This window comes from Phyllostomus discolor, chromosome 1, assembly GCF_004126475.2.
Source record: "Phyllostomus discolor isolate MPI-MPIP mPhyDis1 chromosome 1, mPhyDis1.pri.v3, whole genome shotgun sequence".
Lineage (NCBI taxonomy): Eukaryota > Metazoa > Chordata > Mammalia > Chiroptera > Phyllostomidae > Phyllostomus > Phyllostomus discolor.
Genome location: NC_040903.2, coordinates 153,969,368 through 153,990,408, shown reverse-complemented (window position 1 = coordinate 153,990,408; position 21,041 = coordinate 153,969,368). Strand labels below are relative to the sequence as shown.

General features: G+C 39.5%; 1 protein-coding gene and 1 non-coding gene across 3 annotated transcripts in view; both read right to left on the bottom strand.

Moving 5' to 3' along the window:
- The window catches only part of BUB1B (BUB1 mitotic checkpoint serine/threonine kinase B), a 66,088-nt gene extending 45,789 nt beyond the window's left edge, over window positions 1-20,299 (bottom strand). Inside the window, exons 1-4 of one of the 2 annotated variants that reach the window (XM_028507402.2) lie at window positions 20,049-20,299; window positions 17,315-17,461; window positions 11,781-11,840; window positions 11,226-11,370 (exon numbers count right to left, since the gene is read on the bottom strand). In XM_028507402.2, coding sequence (XP_028363203.1) covers window positions 11,226-11,370; window positions 11,781-11,840; window positions 17,315-17,461; window positions 20,049-20,224 — 528 coding nt within the window. In that variant the 5' untranslated portion in view covers window positions 20,225-20,299. The remainder of the gene's footprint in view (window positions 1-11,225; window positions 11,371-11,780; window positions 11,841-17,314; window positions 17,462-20,048) is intronic. The other variant, XM_036031651.1, reaches the window with a different exon arrangement.
- On the bottom strand, window positions 6,826-6,989 carry LOC114493757. Its single transcript, XR_003684355.1, has one exon. It is a non-coding gene; the product is annotated as a U1 spliceosomal RNA (small nuclear RNA).
- Window positions 20,300-21,041: the final 742 nt, after the last annotated feature.

Sequence of the window (21,041 nt, the reverse complement as noted above, 5' to 3'; positions counted from 1 at the left end):
TAACATAAATGAACAGAAAAACTATTCCAATTACCTGTTTCTCTTAATAGTACCAACAAAATATAACCATAGAATCCTGGGATTAAGTCATTTTAGATGTTTGCCTAGTCTACCTTTTAATAAATCACATAGATAAACATGGTATTCAACTCCTCCAACAACCACATGAAAATTACAACTAACTACAGAACATCATTCAGAACCGCCTGAAATCTGGCTGAAAGGAAGTCTTACAACTAGGGAGTTAGAGAAGAAGCCACGTGGAGACTAGTAGAAGGGCCAAAGACCTGAAATGGTTGGTCCCACACCCATGTGTGGAAGATAAAAATTGGGAGAAAGAATGACATCAGAGGAAAGGCAGAGTGAGAGATCCTTTTGGTCTCTCCCCTTGAAGTGTCCACAATTTCCCCCTCTCCCCCTCCCTCCCTTCCCTCTCTAAAAATAAATAAATAAAATATTAAAAAAAAAAAAAAAAAGAAAGTTCTCAAGGTGGGCTAGTGGAGCAAAAGGGAGAAGAGAAAAGGAAGAGAAGCTGATAGGACCCAGGGATGCAGCTCGGCAGCTGAGAGCTCACAGTAGGGCTCAGCTCGGAGAAGGGAGGAAGCTGGTTGTAGCTGACACGCTCTTTAGCCGGGAGGGGCAAAAAGACCCAGTGGTCACTCCTACAGGAATGCACAGTAAGAGCTGCAGCTGAGCTGACATTCCTGGGATAGGACACAGCACAGGAGCATGACTGTGGTTATTGGGTGGTTAGCAATTCAGACAGAGAAACAAAGCTACAGAGCCTGGCCACCTCACCTTAACTTCCCAGGACTTGATTCCCTTTGTCCTTGCTGTTGGGTTGTAGAATTCATTATCTGCAAACCTGAGAACTAGTACTACAGCATCATCTTTTCCCCTAAACAAAGAGTATACATACTCTAACCAATCCCAGAGTCTGGTCGCAGGGGGAACAAAACAGCAAAGAAGCTGGCAGGTTCTCCCAGCCCTCCCAAACTCCATGCACTGCAGCTACACTGACCATAGTGTCTAGCTCTGATGGACAACACTGGGATTTCACAGAGCTAAAAACAAAAACAAAACAAAACAGATAAACAAGATACCCTTGTAATTCAGTACCACCTATTGAAAAAGAATGGAAAGACCTCTTCACATTAATCTGCTAGAGATATGACACTCTCACACTGATGCCTAGACAGAGAAGGAATCCATCAAATATGAACACCCAAGGTAGACAAATATCATGAATAACCATGGTACAGAGGCAGCTTAGAAAGAAAATGAAAAATCTTCAGAAAAAAACTTAAAGACATGGAAATATGTGACATAAATGACAGACAATTCAAGACTGTATTTCTTGTCCTGGCTGGTGTGGCTCAGTAGATTGAGTGCCAGCCTGTGAACAGAAAGGTCACTGGTTTGATTCCTAGTCAGGGCACGTGCCTGAGGTGCAGACCAGGTCCCCACTTGGGGGTGTGTGAGAGGCAACCAATAATTGTATCTCTTGTACACTAGTGTTTCTCTCCCTTGCTTCCTCTCTTCCCCTCTCTCTAAAGGTAAATTTTAAAAATTTTAGAAAAACAAAAGTCTGCAGTTCCAGAAACACTCAACATGTGAGAAAATACAGATAGGCAATTTAGCAAGCTCAAAAAATAAACAACACAAGTCCTTCAAAGAGACTGAAACTTTAATAAAGAACAAAATGGAAATTCTGGAGAAGAACAACTCAATCAAAGAGACAAGTATGAACTAGCAACACAGGAAAATGAGCAAACCAAATGGAGTAAAAGATCAGTGATTATCAAAGAAAAAAATCCAGAACTGACAGAGAGGGGAAAAGAGAGAAACTTGAACATTAAAAAAAGTCAAAGAACTCTACAAGAGCTATCTGACTCCATCAGAAAGAACAACATAAGAATAACAGACATACCAGTTAGAAGAGAGGGAGAATGGAAAAAAAGGGCATATTGAAACAAATAGTTGATGAGAACTTTCCAAACTTCTGTAAAGAGCTAGATCCTTGAATCCAAAAATCAAACAGAACACCTACTTATCTCAATCTAAAGAGGCCTTCTCCAAGGCATATTGTATTAAAACTGTCAAAAAAGAATGACAAAGGAAGAATTCTCAAGGCAGCCAGGGAAAAGAAGAAAGTAACCTATAAAGGAAAGCCCATTATCATCTTCTCAGCAGGAACTCTACAGGCCAGAAGAGAGTGGAAACAAATAAACTACTGCCCTGGCCAGGTGGCTCAGTTGGTTGCAGCGTTGACCTGTACACCCAAAGGCTGCGGGTTCAATTCCCAGTCAGAGCACATACCTAGGTTGCAGGTCCTATCCCCAGTCAGGGCATGCACAGGAGGCATCGATATTTCTCTCTCCTTCTTTCTCCCTTCCTCTCTTTCTAAAATCAATTAAAAAACAAAACATATTCTTGGGTGAACATACACTCGGTTGAGGGTTAAAAAGAAAAAAACAATTCAAATTACTGAAAGAGAGAAATGATCAGCCAAGAGTAATATATCCAGCAGAATTATCCTTTAAAGATGAAGGAGAAATGAAGACTCTTCCAGACATAGAGCAGCAGAGGAAGTTTATCAAGGGGTTATTCTACCTGAAACAAAGAACAAAAGGTCACAAATCTACAAGTAAGATCACCAACAAACTTACAGCATAAACAGGGATAATTTGTGACAATAAAACATAAAAAGAAAGGGAGAAAGGGTCTAAATTTGCAAAGGAAAATGGAAGTCTGATGCACTCAAAATAAAAAGGACTACTCTATATATGAAACTTTCTTTTTCATAAATCTAATGGTAACCACACACACATCCACACACCCACACACACACAAAACTGAGACACACAGCTCAGAAAAAGAGGAAACAAGTGTGGAATAGCACCAAACAAAAACAATAGACAGAAACACAAAGGAAAAGAACCAATGGAAGTCTCCTGGTATGCACCCAACAGGGGATTGATGTTTCTCCCTCAGCCTCCCTTTCTCTCTTTCTAAAATCAATAAGCATGTCCTCTGGTGAAGATTAGAAAAAATCACCATGCATGGAGGCTGAGGGAGACAGAGAGTTTCTGGAGTCCCAGTAGTTCCTGTTAAAGTACCCATACAGAGACTTACTCATACTCACTCCCTCTAAGCTTCAGCACTGAAGCAGCAGCTTGAAAATCACTAGAAACATACAGGGAGGAATTGAACTGCATGGCATCAAGGCCTGAGCTGAGGGTGCAGCTTTCTCCCAGACAGAAATGCTGCTAGAGGCCATTGTTCCTTTGATAAGTCCATCACACACAGAACAGGCAGGCTGGCACCATATCTGAGTCTCCATCAGCCTGGCTCACACTGTTTGCTCTACCCTGGTGATTCCTTGAGATACTACCTCACCCAAATTTTGGACCCACCTAGGCTGTTCCCAGTGCTTTTCCACAAGATTTGTGTGTGTTGACTCATACCTCAGATTTTCCTAAAAGCTCTCAAACAAGCAGCATCTGGCCTCAGTGTGCCCTGTACCTCTTGCTAAGTGCCCCAGGCCCAGCACTAACAGCAGGCCACCTAGGTACAGCTTGGCTTCACATGGGCACCTCTAAGCCCAGCACAAAAAGTATCATCTGCAGATGGCTTTGAAGCTACCACTGGCGACCCCAGGCAGAACACAGGTGGCAGCTTAACTTGGCCTGCACCTCCCAAAAGGCCCCAAGGCCAGTGCACCCAGTGGACAGCTTCAGACCATGTCAAAGCGCCACCACCCAACCACCTCCATGACCAATACACTCAAGGGAAGATTCAGTGGGCACCAGCTATGCTGAAGTAAGATCTGTTCTGTGGGGTGGGTCCCTAGCTAATCCTCCATGTCGGTTATAGGTCAACAAAGAGAATCTTAAAAGCATCAAGAGAATAGCAGTTATTTACCTACAAGGGAATTCCCATGAGACTGTCAGCTGATTTTTCAACAGAAACTTTGCAGGCTAGAAGGGATTGGCATGAAATATTCAAGGTGATGAAAACCAAGGATCTACATCCAAGATTACTATACCCAGTAAAGTTATTATTCAGAATTGAAGGACAGATAAGAGCTTCCCAGACAAAGAAATGTTAATGAGACTTCTTTATGAAGAAGACAAAAGGTTAAAAATATGAATAATATAATGGGTATAAATATATATCAATAATTATTTCAAATGCAAATGGATTCAATGCTCCAATCAAAAGCCATAACTGACAGGTATGGCTTGGTTGGTTGGGTCATTCCACAAAGTGAAAAGTTGCCGGTTCAATTCCCCATCAGGGCACTGCCTGGGTTGTGGGTTTGGTCCCTAGTCAGGGCACATGCAAGAGGCAACTGATCGATGTTTTTCTCTCACATTGATGTTTCCCTCTCTCTTTCCCTCCCTTCCCTCCTCTCTAAAATAAATAAAATCTTAAAAAAAAAAGGCATACATTGGGTGAAAGGATAAAAAAATAAGACCCTTACCTATGCTGTCTACAAGAGACTTACTTCATACTTAAAGACACACATAGACTGAAAGTAAATAGCTGGAAATTTTTATTTAATGCAAATGGAAATGAAAAAAAAAACTGGGATAGCTATACTTACATCAGACAAAATAGACTTTAAAATAAAGACTATAAGAGATAACGGACATTACATAAAAATAAAGGGATCAAGATAACAAAAGGAGATAACCCTTATAAACATTTATGTCTTCTAGATGTAAAATCAACAAGGAAACAACACTTAATATGACACACCAGATCAGATGAAATTTTCAGAGCATTTTACTCCAAAGCAGCAGAATATACATTCTTTTCAAGTGTACATGGGACATTTTCTAAAATAGACCACATGTTAGGACACAAAACAAGTCTCAAAAAATTTAAGATTGAAATAATATGAAGTATCTTCTCTGTCTACAATGGTATGAAACTAAAAATCTATTGTGCTGGCTGATGTAGCTCAGTGGATTGAGCACTGCTCTGTGAACTAAAGGGCTGCAGGTTCAATTCCCAGTCAGGGCACATGCCTGGGTTGCAGGCCAGATCCCCAGTAGGGTGCACACAAGAGGCAACCACACGTTGATGTTTCTCTCCCTCTCTTTCTCCCTCCCTGCCCCTCTCTCTAAAAATAAGTAAATACAATCTTTAAAAAAAAGAAAAGAAACTTGAAATCAACTATAAGAAAAAAACTTAAACATACACACGAACACACAGAGGCTAAATAACCTGTTACTAAACAATGCATGGTTAACAATGAGATCAAGGACAAAATCAAAAGGTACTTTGAGACTTCCAGTCAGGATGGAGGCATAGATAGACACACTTTGACTCTCACACAACCACAGAAAGAACTACAACTAGATCTCAAAACAAGTAACACCCAGAACTATTAGAAAATTGAGCTAGATGGAAGTCTGACAACCAAGGATTTAAACAAGCCACAGTCATCCAGATGGGTAGGAAGGGAAGAGTTGCAGAGACTGGTGGAGAGGCACTGAGACACCATGTGGTGCAGAGAGGCGGCAGAATGGTTGGTGCCATATTCACATGTGGTGGATAAAAATCAGGAGGGATACCTTGGGAGCCAGCAATTCCAGCTCCAGGACAGACCATGTAGCCCAGGGTTCCAACACCAGGGAGATAAATCCCCATTAACTTCTGGCTGTAAAAACCAGTGGGAGTTGGGACAGTGGAAAAACTGCTGGATTTTCAAGAGACTCCACTTAAAGGGCTCAGGTGGACTTAGAACATACAGAAACCCACCCACTCTGGGATTCAGCACCAGGGCAACAGCTGGAAGGGCACCAGTCACATACGGGAAGTGGGTGAAATGACTGGAAATGGGGTGAGTGCCAGCAAACCTCCAGAGGCCAGCAGTGGTACTGTCCCCTTTCTAACCTCTTCCCACACACGGAGCCACAAAGTAGTGAAACAGGTTGCCCTGCCCTGGCAATCACCTAAGGCTTTGCCCCACATAATTTACAGGTGCTTTTTCTACAATAAGTCATGGTACTAAGACAGTGAGTCAAAGCAGCTCTACCTAGTACACAGAAACAAACACAGGTAGGCCGCCCCATTGAGGAGACAAACAAATATGGCCCAAATGAAACAACAGAACAGAACCCTAAACACTAAACAAAATGGAGATAAACAACCTATCAGATGCAGAGCTCAAAACACTGGTGATCAGGATGCTCAAAGAACTCACTGAGAACAGCAACAACATAAAGGAAGAAATGAGGGTTACACTAAGTGAAGTAAAGAAAAACCTACAGGGAACCACCAGTGGAGAGGAGGAAGCCAGGATTCAAATCAATGATTTGGAACATAAAAAAGAAATAAGCATTCAGTTAGAACAGCAAGAAGAAAAAAATAATTCAAAAAAAAAAAAAAAAAAAACCAATCTCCAAACGTACCAACATCCAAATCATAGGGGTGCCAGAAGGAGAAGAAGAAGAACAAGAAATTGAAAACTTATTTGAAAAAAATAATGAAAGAAAACTTCCCTAATTTGGTGAAGGAAATAGACATACAAGTTCCAGAAGCATAGAGTCCCAAACAAGTTGAACCCAAAGAGGATCACACCAATACACATCATAATTAAAATGCCAAAGGGATAACTGTAATAACTTAATCAATAAAATATATTATAAAAAATAAGATACTTTGAGACAAATGAAAATGAAACCACAATAACACAAAATCTACAGCACACAGCAAAAGCAGTCCTAAAAGGGAATTTCATAGCATTGGAGGCATACCTCAAAAAATAAGAAAAATCTCAAATAAACAATCTTTTTTTTCCTGTTTTTCCCCCAGGGGAGAGTGCGAATGCAGTCCCCCTCTACCACAAATCATGTAGTCGAGTTTCCCACATTAGGGGAAATCACATGGGCCAGCACATCCAGAGTGCAATGCACAAGCCTCGCCCTGGGAAAACCACCTTCATGATCGTGGTATCTCCTCTTCCAGGTAAGTATCAAATAAACAATCTAAACTTACAACTAAAGGAACTTGAAAAAGAACATCAAAGCCCAAAGTAAGTAGAAGGAAGGAAATAATAAAGATCAGAGTGGAAATAAACAAAATAGAGCCTAAAACACAACACAAAAGATTAATGAAACCAAGAAATGGTTCTTTGAGAGGACCAAAAGAAATAAAATCGGAAGTGACATAGAAGTACAACTGACACCACAGAAATATGAAGGATTATAAGGAAATATTATGAAGAATTATATGTCAACAAATTGGACATCTGAACGAAATGAATAAATTCCTAGAAACATACAATCTTCCAAACCAAAACAAAAAGAGACAGAAAACCTGAACAGACTGATTATAACTAATAAAATCTAAGCAATAACCAAACTCCTAACATAAAAAAGTCCTGGACTGGAAGGCTTCACAAGTGAATTTTACCAAACATTCAAGAAGTAACACCTATACTCAAACCATTCCAAAAAAATTCAAGAGGAAGAAAGACTCCCAGGCTCTTTCTATGAGGACAGCATTACCTTAATTCCAAAACCAAATAAAAAGACTACAAAGAAAGAAAACCATAGGCCAGTAGTCATGATGAACATCGATGCAAAAATCCTCAACAACATATTAGGAAACCGAGTTCAGCAATACATTAAAGTGATCATTAACCACGATCAAGTGGGATTTATTCCTGGGATTAAAGGATGACACAATCTGCAAATCAACAACATTATATACCACATAAACAAAATGAAGAGTAAAAATCATATACTCTTATCAATACATACAGAAAAAGCACTGGACAAAATCCAGCACCCATTTATGATAAAAACTCAGCCAAGTGAAAATAGAGGGAACATACCTAAACATAATAAAAGCTGTACATGACAAACCCAGAGTAATCATCATTCTCAGTGGGGAAAAACTAAGAGCATTTCCTTTAAGATCAGGAACAAGACAAGGATGTCCCCTTTCACCCCTGTTACTCAACACAGTACTAAAAGTCCTAGACACAGCAATGAGACAAGTAAAAGAAATAAAGGCATCCAAATTGGAAAGGAAGAAGTAAAACTCATTATGTGTGGATGACATGATACTGTATATAGAGAACCCTAAAAATTCCACCAAAAACTACTAGAACTGATCAATGAATTCAGTAAAGTAGCAGGATACAATGAAAATTCAGAAATAGGTTGCAGACTTATATACTAATAATGAAGTATCAGGACCTAGGCCCTGGCTCGTGTGTAGCTCAGTGGATTGAGTGCGGGCTGTGAACCAAAGGGTCACTGGTTCGATTCCCGGTTGGGGCACATGCCTGGGTTGCAGGCCAGGTCCCTAGTGGGGGCCATGTGAGAGGCAACCACACATGATGTTTCTCTTCCTTTCTTTCTCCTTCCCTTCCCCTCTTTCTAAAAATAAAAAATAAAGAAAAATAAAGAAAAAATTTTAAAAAAGAAAATAAATTACCTAGGAATAAATTCAAGCAAGAAGGTAAAAGAACTGTATTTGGAAAATTATAAGATACTAAAGAAAGAAATTGAAGAAGATACAAATAAACAGAAGTATACACTATGCTTATGAATAGAAAGAACTAACATCATTAAAATGTCCACACTACCCAAAGCAATCTATAGATTCGATGCAATGTCTAGGAAATTACCAATGTCATATTTCACAGAACTAAAACAAAAAATCTAAAAATTGATAAGGAACCATAGAAGATCCTGAATAGGTACAGCGATCTAGAAAAAGAAGAACAAGTTGGAGGTATCACGCTACCTGATCTCCAACTACCCTATGAGGCCGATAGTAATCAAAACAGCATTATATTGGCATAAAAACAGACATATAGATCAATGCAAAAAAAAAATGAAACTAGACCACCTTCTTACACCATATACAAGAATAAACTCAAAATGAATTAAAGATTTAAATGTAAGACTCGAAACCATAAAAATCCTAGAAAAAAACATAGGCAGTAAAATCTCTGACATTTCTCTTAGCAAAAAATTTTTTGAAGCAAGGGAAACAAACGAAATAAACAAATGGGACTATATCAAATTAAAAAGCTTTTCCACAGTGGAGGAAACCATCAGCAAAACAAAAAGACAACCTAATAAATAGAGGAACATATTCACCAATGATACATTTGATAAGAGGTTAACATACAAAATTTATAAAGAACTCATACAACTCAACACCAAAAAACCAAATCATCCAATTAAAAAATTGGCAGAGGACCTGAATAGACACTGCTCCAAAGAGGGCATATAGATAGCCGATAGACATATGAAAAGATGCTCAATGTCACTAATCATCAAAGAAATGCAAATTAAAAACCACAAAGAGATATCACTTCATACAGGTCAGAATGCCTATAGTCAATAAATCAACAAACACGCTGGCAATGACATGGAAAAGGGAATCTTCATGCACTGTTGGTGGGAATGCAGATGGGTGAAGCCACTATGGAAAACAGTATGGAGGGTCCTCAAAAAATTAAAAACGTAATTGCCTCATGACCCAGTGACTCCACTTCTGGATATATATCTGAAGAAACCCAAACACGATTTTGAAAGAATATATGTACCCTTATGGTCAATGCAGCATTGTTTACAATAGCCAAAATATGGAAGCACCACAAGTGACCATCAATAGACACGTGGCTAAAAAACTGTGGCACATATATTCAGTGGCATATTATTCAGTCATAAAAAAGAATGAAATCTTACCACTTGCAACAGCATGGATGGACCTAGATGGTATTATGCTCAGTGAAATAAATCAAGTTAGAGAAAGACAAATACCCTATGATTTCACTTACATGTAGAATCTAAAGAACAGAATAAATGAACAAATAAAAACAGAAACAGACTCATAGATAGAGAATAGACTGATGGTTGCCAGGGGGAAGAGAGGGTTGGGGTACTGGGTGAAAAAGGTGAAGAGACTGAGAAGTACAACTTGGTAGTTACAAAACAGTCATGAGACGTAAAGTACAGCACAGGGAATATAGTCAACAATATTGCAATAACTATGCATGGGGCCAGGTGGGTCCTGGGAATATCAGGAGAACACTTTGTAAAGAATATCATTGTCATGTTGTACATCTGAGACTGATACAAAATAACATTGAATGTAAACTTTAATTGAAACATAAAAATAAAAAAGACAAGCCCTCCTCAAGAGATATATTCAGGCCAAAAATTTTATCCATTTCAAATGTCAATATTTCATCAAATTACAAGTTATTATAAATATTCTATTATTTAGATCTAATCTAATACCTAATTACCATATTTTTCAGACTATAAGGCACCCCCCAAATTTGGGGAGAAATGGGGGTGCGTCTCATAGTCTGAATGTAGCTTGCCTGGATCACTGTGGTTGGCGGGGGACAGCCTATGTTATTTATGTGATTAAATATTTTACCAGATTTTTTGCTTCAAAATTTTTTTTTCCTATTTTCCTCCTCTAAAACCTAGGTGTGTCTTATGGTCTGGTGCATCTTACAGTCCAAAAAATTTGGTACCTATTTTATATATATATATATTTTTTAATTTATTTAAAATTTTAAAGTATCTAATTATCCATTACCTAACGTCCCATTCTAAATATTTATCATTTACTTTTTTCTAAACTCTTTTAGGATAAAAGCAATGAAATTAATATCTAAGTAACCTTGGTCATTGTTACAAAGAAAATGTTTTCATAAAAAAATCCTCAAGAGTGTTCTAGAAATAAGAGAACTACATGTCAAGTAAGATAGTGCAATGTAGTCAGCAAACATTTTTGATATAGCAATAAACTAGATAAAAGAAGCCCAAAGACAGATGAAGAACTAAACATCATTTTTTGATGATGATTCTCAAAAAAGGGAGAAAAGGATATCAGAATCATCTATGAGCTTTTTGCCAATTTCACTAATGCCCTGTGTTTGCTCTTCTACGTCCTCCTCCAATACCGCTGCGCGACCCAGTTATGTTCAAAACAAACAAAGTAAGCCACTCCCACAGACAGCTATACCAGCCTTATGATCACTTAAAGGCGTATAAAACCTTATATTAAAATTCATCTTTAAAGTAAAACCAATTTACCAAATATTGAATATTTACTAAATGCTTAATATCTACAAAATGGCTCAGGCTTTGCCATTTTTTGGTGTACCAGGTACTTCTGGAAAAAAATCTCTTGGTTTAATATTTTAAATTCAGATGGCATTTGAGACTTACCAGTTTAAGCCAGAGACTAAGAAATCGAGGATCATTATAATATCTTTTTTCCCCTTGTAGTGCTTCTACAGCTCTTTCTAATAATGTTGACATATTACTTTCCTTCCCTCCCTGAGGATAGTTCTGCTCTGTCCAGTTAATATACCTGAACAGAAAGAAAAGGAAAAGAATACTTCAGAAATATGTTAAACTTTTGTTCTTGCTCCAAGACCCATTCTGGAATTTTTTAAAGCAGAAATATCTAATATATTGTAAGTATGTTTATCTTGAAGTCCTCAATGACATGCCCCAAGCCTGTACCCCTCAACTTTTCTAAGTATCTCCAGTTAAGTATTTGTTGGAAATAATGGGCATGAGGACAGAAGGGCGAAACTCATAGCTCCATGCCACACCCTGAGTACCTCAGGAAGAGACATTATGACTACTCTCTCTGTGTGTCCCCAAAAGACCACTTTACATTCTGGAACACTGTTCTGTACACCCCAATTTGAAAAGCATGACCATAAGGACTCATATGTCAAGTTTCTACTGCCCTTATTAAATAGAAGGACCCACCTGTCCCAAACATCCAGAGGGTCATTTCCAGTGTAAAATCGAATTTCAGATTCAAATGCCCTGAAATTTAAACAGAAAATGTCAGCATAAGCAACAGTGAAAATAGCCAAATGAACAGGTATCACCTCCATTTTTACTCATTTATTAAGTGTTTAATGTCAATCTAGATAATTGCACTGGAGTTTGAGAGTTTGTTAAACAGAAGGAACAAGAATAGAAATAATTAGGATTCTGCCTGTTAATAGAACAAGAGGGACAAAACATGTACAAATTAGAGAAGCACATTCCAAGACAACATGGAGGAGAGCAGTGTGACACAGCAAGTTAAAGCCCTGGAGCAGGACTCGCTACGTTCAAGTGCAGCTCCAGGAGTCACTAACTGGGTGACCCGGGACAAGCTATTTACACTCTATTTTCAGTTTCCTTTTCTGAAAAATGGGGATAGTAATACTATCTACCTTATTAGGTTGATTAGTCTTAAAGTGTTTAGACATAGCAAGTAGTCAATAAATTATAGTTATCATCTTATATGTGTATAACAGTATTGAACAAATGAAACAGACACACACATATCTCTTAAAGAAAAATTCTATAGGCAATATTAGTCAGAGAAGAATAACACCATATAAAATTTGGGAAGTGCCTTAAGAAAGTATAAAATATGACTTTGTAAAGGCTTAGAAAAGACAGAGGGCTAAGACTAAGTTAAGACTGACCAGTTAGAATAGAGGAGAAGTACTGGGTAATAAACTACAATTTAGATAAATCAACAAAAACTGTATAAGGCATTATCGTTGATATAAAGAATAAAATACCCGGCTGGTGTGGCTCCATGGACCGAGCACCCACCTCTGAACCGAAAGGTCACCAGTTTGATTCCCGACCAAGGCACATGCCTGGGTGTCGGGCCAGGCTCACCAGCTGGGGGTGTGCAAAAGGGAACCAACCGCTGTATCTCTCACACACTAATGTTTCTCTCCCTCTTTCCCCTCTCTCTAAAAGTAAATAAATAACATCATTGTTAAAAAAAAAAAGAGTAAAATAGTTCCTGACACAAAGGAATTTATACTCTAATAAGACAAAGTATAAAATTAAAAAATTAACTAAAAATACAAAGCAGTATAGTATATTACAATTGCCAAGAATGGATTGTTATGGTTTCAAGGAGTCAAAGAAGTAGCCTCAGCCCTGGCTGAGTGACTCAGTGGATTGAGTGTGGGCCTGTGAACCGGGAGGTTGTCGGTTTGATTCCCAGTCAGGGCACATGCCTGGGTGCAGGTCAGGTCCCAAGTTGGGGGCACACGAGAGGCAACCACACATTGATGTTTCTCTCCCTCTCTCCCTTCCCCTCTGTCTAAAAATAAAATAAATAAAATCTTAAAAAAAAAAGGGCATGAGTCACTATTGGGTCTTTAATTCTTCAATTGGTTAGTATCTTGAATATGACAAGATTTTAAAAAGATTAACCGAGTAACATTATAAGAACAGGCCCATTTGAAAAGGGCCACAATTATGAAGCTAATATGGTGATTTAAGTATGAGATAATGAGGGGATTATCTGTAGAACAGTGAAAAACTAAAATCCAAGACACTACTTGGAAAAATCAGTCATCCTCCAAATTAATCTATAGATTAAATGCAATTCAACCAAAATCCCAGCAGGCTCTTTTCTAGAAATTAACAAGATGGTTTTTAAAAATTGTTTAGAAATGCAAAGGACCAAAACTAAGCAAAAAAAATGTTTAAAGAACGATGAAACTGGAGAACAAACTCTACCTGACTTTAAGATTTATCATATAAAGCTAATCAAGACAATGTATAATTGATGAAAGAATAGGCAATTAGAGCAATTAAACAGAAGAGTCCAGAAATAATTCACACAATCAAATTATGTTTTTTTAATCCTCACTCAAGGACATGCTTACTGATTTTAGAGAAAGCAGAAGGGAAGGAGAGAGAGAGAAAAAAAGTATCGACATGAGAAAGAAACATTGCTGGGTTGCCTCTCTTAAGTGCCCTGACCTGGGACAACCCGTAACCTAGGCATGTGCCCAGAACTGAAATGGAACTCAGGACCTCTCAGTTTACAGGAGGATGCTCCAACCAGCTGAGCCACACCAGCCAGGGTTTTCCACAAGAGCCCCTAGCAATTCAACGGGGCAAGTAAAAAAAAAAAAAAAAATCTCTTCAACAAGTGGAAGCAGAAGAGTTGGATATCCATATTGGGGCAGGCAAGAGGGGAAAGGAAGTACTTTTACTCCAACCTTACACTATACACAAGCATAATTTTTATTTTTTTATTTTTTAAAAAGATTTATTTATTTATTTATTTTTAGAGAGGGAAGGAAGGGAGAAAGAAAGAGAGAGAAACATCAATGTGCGGTTGCTGGGGGCCGTGGCCTGCAACCCAGGCATGTGCCCTGGCTGGGAATCGAACCTGCGATACTTTGGTTCACAGCCTGTGCTCAATCCACTGAGCTATGCCAGCCAGGGCTAATTTTTTTTTTTAAATTTTAGAGAGAGTAGAAGGGAGGGAGGAAAAGAGAGAGAGAAATACTGATGTGAGAGAGAAACATCCATTGGTTACTTCTCTCATGCCCACAACCAGGGACCTGGCCTGCAACCCAGCCATGTGCCCCAGCAGGAAATGAGCCACCTTTCAGTTTGCAGGACAATGCTCAACCCACTGAGCCACACCAGTCAGAGCAAGGATAAATTTAAGATGAATCATAGACCTAAACATAAAAGCTAAAACAATAAACCTACTAGAAGAAAACACAGAATATCTTTGCAACTTCGGAGTAGTAACAATCTCCCAGAGAAGACCCACAAAAAAAAAAAAAACTAACCATAGAAAAAACACAAAAAAAACACTGATTTAAGCTTCATGAAAATCAAAAACTTTTTATCAAAAAACACCAGCAAGAGCCCTGGCCGGTGTAGCTCAGTGGATTGAGCGCGGGCTGTGAACCAAGGGGTTGCTGGTTTGATTCCCAGTCAGGGCACATGCCTGGGTTGTGGGCCAGGTGTCCAGTGGGGGGCACGCAATAGGCAACCACACACTGATACTTCTCTCCCTCTCTTTCTCCTTCCCTTCTCCTCTCTCTAAAAATAAATAAATGAAATGTTAAAAAAAAAATACCAGCAAGAAAACAGCCATGGACTGGGGGAAATATTATAACACACACATATATATTTCAAAGACTTATTTATTTTTAGAGAGGGAAGGAGGGGAGGAAGAGAGAGAGTAACATCAATGTGCAGTTGCTGGGGGCCATGGTCTGCAACCCAGGCATGTGCCCTGGCTGGGAATCGAACCTATAACACATATATTTGATAAAGGACTTGTATACAGACTATAAAAAGAACTCCTGCAACCTAATTTTAAAACTGGGCATAATATTTAACTAATACACAACAAAAGAATTATATAAAAGGCCGTGTAAAAAGTATTCACTATCATTATGCACCAGAGAAATGGGAAGTAAAACCATGCGACACTATTACACATCCACCAGGATGGCTAAAACAAAAAAGATTGACCCCCAAATACTAGATTGGATTTGGAATAAATAGACTCATACATTAGTTGTAGAAGCATAAAACTTGATAATCTCTTTGGAAAACTGGCAGTTTCTTAAAAAGTTAAACATATGTTTATTCTATGACTCAGCAATTCCTTTCCATGAGAAGTGAAAATCTATATCCAGAGAAAGCCTTGTATAAGAATGTCCATAGCAGCTTTATTCATAAGCACACAAAACTGGAAAAACTCTAAATGTCCACCAATTGATGAATGGATAAACAAACGGACTACTACTCAGTAATAAAAAGGAACAATCTATTTAATACATGCAACATGAAAAAGCCTAGAAAAATGCTGAGTAAAAAAACTGTATAATTCCATTTATATAAAGTTCTAGAATAAAGCAAAAATAACCTACGTTGCAAGAAATCTGATCACTGGTTGCACTGATTGGAAAGGGGTACGAAAGAACTTTTGAGGTAATAAAAATGTGCCTTGAAATGCTTGTCAAAGCAGATTAAATGGTACTAGCTCTGGCTGGGTATCCCAGTTGCTAATGCATGATCCAGTCAAGGTTGTGGGTTCTATCTCTGGTCAGGGCACATACAAAAAGCTACCAATGAATGCATAAATGTGTGGAACAACAAAATCGATGATTGTCTCTCTCTTTCCCTTTCTCAAATCAGTTTTTTTAAAATGCTAATAAAGCCCTGGCTGGTGTAGTTCAGTGGATTGAGCGCAAGCTATGAACCAAAGGGTCGCTGCTTCAGTTCCCAGTCAGGGCACAGGCCTGGGTTGTGGGCCAGGTCCCGGGTGGGGGCCACGTGAGAGGCAACCACACACTGATGTTTCTCTCCCTCTCTTTCTCCCTCCCTTCCCCTCTCTCTAAAAGTAAATAAATAAAAATCTTTAAGAAAAGAAAAAGGAAGGTTATTTATGAGAGAAGATTTAGTATTTAACACATTAGTGAGACATTTATCTAATTATACATTACAGGTACATGAAAAGACATTTAGAAGACAAGAGATGTACACAGTAGTTACAGTCCTAGAAAACTTAAATATGGAAAGAGAGCAAAGGGCAAGGAACAGAAACTTAGGTAAAACAGCAGGAAATCAACAAGGACAAGGACTAAGTGGAGAAGTGGAAAAAAAGTAGTACAATGTCACAGAAACCAGGAAGAAGGGGTAAGAACAGAATACAGTACCAGTAGCTCTGAAACAAAACAATAAAACCCAATGCTTTTAAAGATCCAATGAGATGAACAAGAATATTCATTATAACACAATATTATAATTTGCCAATGATAAAAGAATTTTGTCAGAGATAAAGGGTAGAAGCTATACTTTGACAAAAGTATATTTATCAAAACATGTATTATTCAAAGAAAGCAAGTTCCATAGGTCTATTTGAATAATGTTGTCATATTTTTCAGCTTTTGTTTATCCAGAGTTTGTTAAATCATTATTGAGACACTTTCTAGTATAAATTCAGTTTCTTTGAGGTTTACATTTTCTTCGGAGATCACTATTTTTTTTCAGCACATTATCAAAATACTTTCCTAGAAAGTTAATAATTGAATACACATAAAAGATACCAGATTCACTCTTCCTCAGGACTCAGAATCCAAGGAAGAAATGCCTCTAATTGATTACTGTCAAAGAAGAGTTAACTCTGTTTAGGGATTCCGAATGAGATAATACTTTCAGGAAATACTGTAATATGATACTTGTTTTACTTTGCTTCTCATTGTCCCCTGTATAAAATGCATTTCTATTTATATAAGAGTTTGGCTGCTCCACAATGAAATGAAATCCTAAAGCTCTTGTTCATCATATCTGAGATCTTTAGATAGCCACCATGTGATGAGAAAGCAGGTGAGCAACAGATTCATGGACTATCAATTCTTGAAGAGCACTCCTTATACCATTGTGCATGGATCCACACAAATTATCTACCACAGTTGGGGATGAATCATGACAGCTTGAGCCCCAGCTGTTCTACACACCATTTCTGCTGCTGTAGAGTAGTGTTACGGGCCAGTTCTTGCTGCGCCAGTACTTCCTGAAGTGTGGATATGCTCCGCCCTTGCCTTAAGGGTTGCACATTTTCTTTACTCAGCTCCCATTCATCTCCCTCCAGGGACATGGCTTCACTGTGAAGAGGGAAACAAAAGTAAGTTTTATACCAACCTATAGTGAGTTATTATATCACTAGAGTATTGAAAATGTTCTCAGATAAGTGATTAGTCATGATTTCTGGATTGAATATCATGGGCACACACATTAGTTGCGTTATTACACTTCTAAGCTCCTGAGTATTTGTGACCTGGTTCCCAAGTTTACGGCTGTAGTATATGCCTAATGGAAGAAAGAATGTAGCAGGGAATTGTGAACAGTACTACAGGAATAAAGTTTAGCCCTGGCTGGTTGGCTCAGTTGGTTATAGCATCATCCCCGTACACCAAGTACGATTCGATTACAGATTTGATTGCTGGTCAGGGCACATACAAGAATCAACCAATGAATGCATAAATAAGTAGAATGGCAAATCAATGTTTGTATCTGTCTGTCTGTCTCTCTCTCAAATAAATACATTTAAAAATTTAAATTTAAGAATAAAGTTTAAGGAAAGAAGGGGGAAAAAGTATAAATTTGGCAAAGTAAACAAAAAGCAGTTCTATGCCTACCACTGAACACACCATCTAGTTTAATTTAAAATCAGTGAAGTGTTTGTCAGAATAACACCCCATGTTTCAACTGATGACTTAAAACTAAAGTTTATATACATAGGTGGTCCAGAGCAGAAGCAGACAAAAATATAGCTTACTGGTCTCAATTGCTCCCCACTTCCCAATTCTACCAAGCCTTTGGGGAGAAATCCCCACAAGTGTTCTGGAGGCAATGACCATATTGGGTATTCACTCTCAACTTCAGAGCTCTGCCACAGTCAGATAAAAGCCTACTTCTGGGTGCCAGGAGTTACTTCTGGGTTAAATTAGAGGCAGATTAGGCACCAACTTTCAAAATAGAGTGAAAGTTATCTGTGACCTCCATCTAGATGAGAGCAAAAACACTTAAAGAAAATGTTATTAATAATTTAGGTTGTAACTACTCACATTTGTTTAATATTGTGTGAATCTTATAACAGCCAAGTCGTTTACTTTTTTGTAACCCCAGGTCCAGTAACAGGATCTGACACTAGTAAGCACTGAATAAATACTTGAGTTCATCTGAATTTCTTCTCTTGCTCTTGAACTAGCAATTAAATTATCTCAGTTAAATGTCCTAAACTGAGTTGGGACTTCCTTGCTTTGTCCTTCTCCTGCCTCCTCCCAGACCTGCTCCTCCCACGGTCTTCCCTCATCACAACTTCATTTTTCCAGTTGCTCAAGTCAAAAGTCTCAGCGCCAACCTTGACACCCCTCTCACATCTCCCTGGTCACTCAGCAAATCCTGCGGGCTCTACCTCTGAAATACATCTGGACGTCAACCTCTTCTCACCATCTCTACTGCTCCCAGCTTGGCTCAAGCCCCTGCCTCTCTTGCCTGGATTATTTCAGTAACCTCTGAGCTGATCTCCTTGCTTCCAGTTCTTTACTGCCTTTAGCCTTTTCAACACTGCAGCCAAAGTGACCCCATTTAAACCCATGTCAGATCATGTCTTTTTCCTGCTGAAAATTCTCCAATGACTTGTGACTACAATCAGAGTAGAAGCCAAGTCTTTACAATGCCTGCATCCTCACCCTTTCCTTTTTACTCTTCCGGTTCATTCTGCTCCAGCTACTTGTCAGGTGCAGGTCCTCCCCCAACCCTCACCCTCCAGCCTTTGTACTTTTCCTGTATATATGCAAGACTAGCCCTTCAGCTTCCTTCAAGTTTTGACCAAAATGACACCTTCCCAGTGAGAACTCCTGTTCAAACTATCTAAAAGTGTACCAACCCCCTTCTCCCCACTGTTTTTTTTAAGTAGCGACCACCACCAAACTTTTAGCTTATCTATCGTGTTTATTGTCTGTTGTCCCTACCCTCATCCCACCCCAGAAACTAAGCTTCAGGAAGGTAGAGATTTTTGTCTTTTATTTGCTGCACCTAGCACTTAGTAGGTCGTCAATAAATATTTGTTGCATGGAATTAAACAGCTCATGATACGACATTTTCGTATTGTGTAGCCCAAAATGAAAACACATAGAGAATGCCAACCTAGAAAAGCTGGTACACATTTACATATGGAAAAGCAGCAAGTATGCAGAGAAGGGCTTTTTAGATTTCTAACTGCCACTGGCATAATTATAGCACCTACACGTTGTTGAGCTGTTACTTGGAGGCCCTTACTTTACAAATACTTTGAATTTTCCCAAAACTTGGTAAGGTAAGATTAATCAGTATTTTCCATATTAAGACGAGTCCAAGGTCCAAGAGCTAGCAAATGGCTGAGCTGAGATACAAACGCAGACCCCACTACAAATTCCAAAGTCTTAGTAATACTGGGGTCCCACAGCCTCCTTTATGTTGAAGCCGCACGGAGCGGGATTCTCAGTGCCTGCATCCCAATGAGGTCAGTGATTACCCCGAGTCTTCACCTCCATCCCTTGCGTCCGACTCGAACAGAAAGAAGGCTGTGACCTGGCTTGCTCTTCTACTGACCGTCCGCTCCTCTCCCTGGCTGTTCTTAGCGTGGCCTCTGTCACCTGTTAGACACCCTCGGGTCTCGCACGCCCAGCTCTCAGCTCCTGTACATACCTCAGAGCACCCCCTTCCTTCTTCTTCGCCTCCATCCTGCATTCCCGGCTCAGAACCTCGTCCTCCTGCGGGCCTTTCCTCGGAGACGCAGACCGTCTGGGTTTCCTTCTGCAACCTGCCCTTAGATTAGAAGTATCGAAGCGACCAGAGGGGGATCCGGGACAAAAGAAGAGCATGCACCTAACTCCCTCACAAACCAGCCACCTCTAGACCAGCCGCCAACTTTCAAATTTAACGGTCCCGCACGACGTAGCTACGTCCCTCCGCTGGCACTCGCGTCTTTTGCTTAAGGCGTTCTGGGGCTTGTAGTTTATCCTGGGTTTGGGTCACGCAGTCGCGGTGCATAGTGGGAGTTGTAGTTTCCACCCTGGGTGGCTGCCCAAGTGCTGCAAGCCGAGGCGGTATAAATTCCCTGCAGGTGTTGTCCGCATGGAAGGCCAGTCTCTGAGCCAAGCCAGAGACATTTTCAGCACCAGAATTTCTTTGATGTCTTGAGTATAGGGAGTTATCTTTGACTGCTCGCATTTGACTTGACTTTTTTCTCCGTGGCTGGCCAGGCTGTATGATCACACCCTGCTCTCATGTGATCACGCCCAAGTCTCACATGTGCCCATAGTTCTTAGGCTGCTTTGTCCCAGCTGTTTCCTGCCTGTCTTTAAAATTCAGAAAAGCTGGATTCCCCCCTGGTGGAGTAACTCAATTGGTTAGAGCAGGGGTCCCCAACTCCGGGGCCACAGACCAGTACCTGTGGTCCATGGCCTGTTAGGAACCAGCCGCAAAACAGGAGGAGAGCTGGAATGTAATGCGCTTGAAATATCCCGAAACCATCCACCCCATCCCCGTCCGTGGAAAAATTGTCTCCCACGGCACTGGTTCCTGGTGCCAAAAAGGCTGGGTTAGAGCATTGTCCCAATACACCAATATTGCAGGTTCCATACAAGAAACAAGCAATGAATGTATAAATAAGTAGGACAAGTCTCTGTCTCTGTCTCT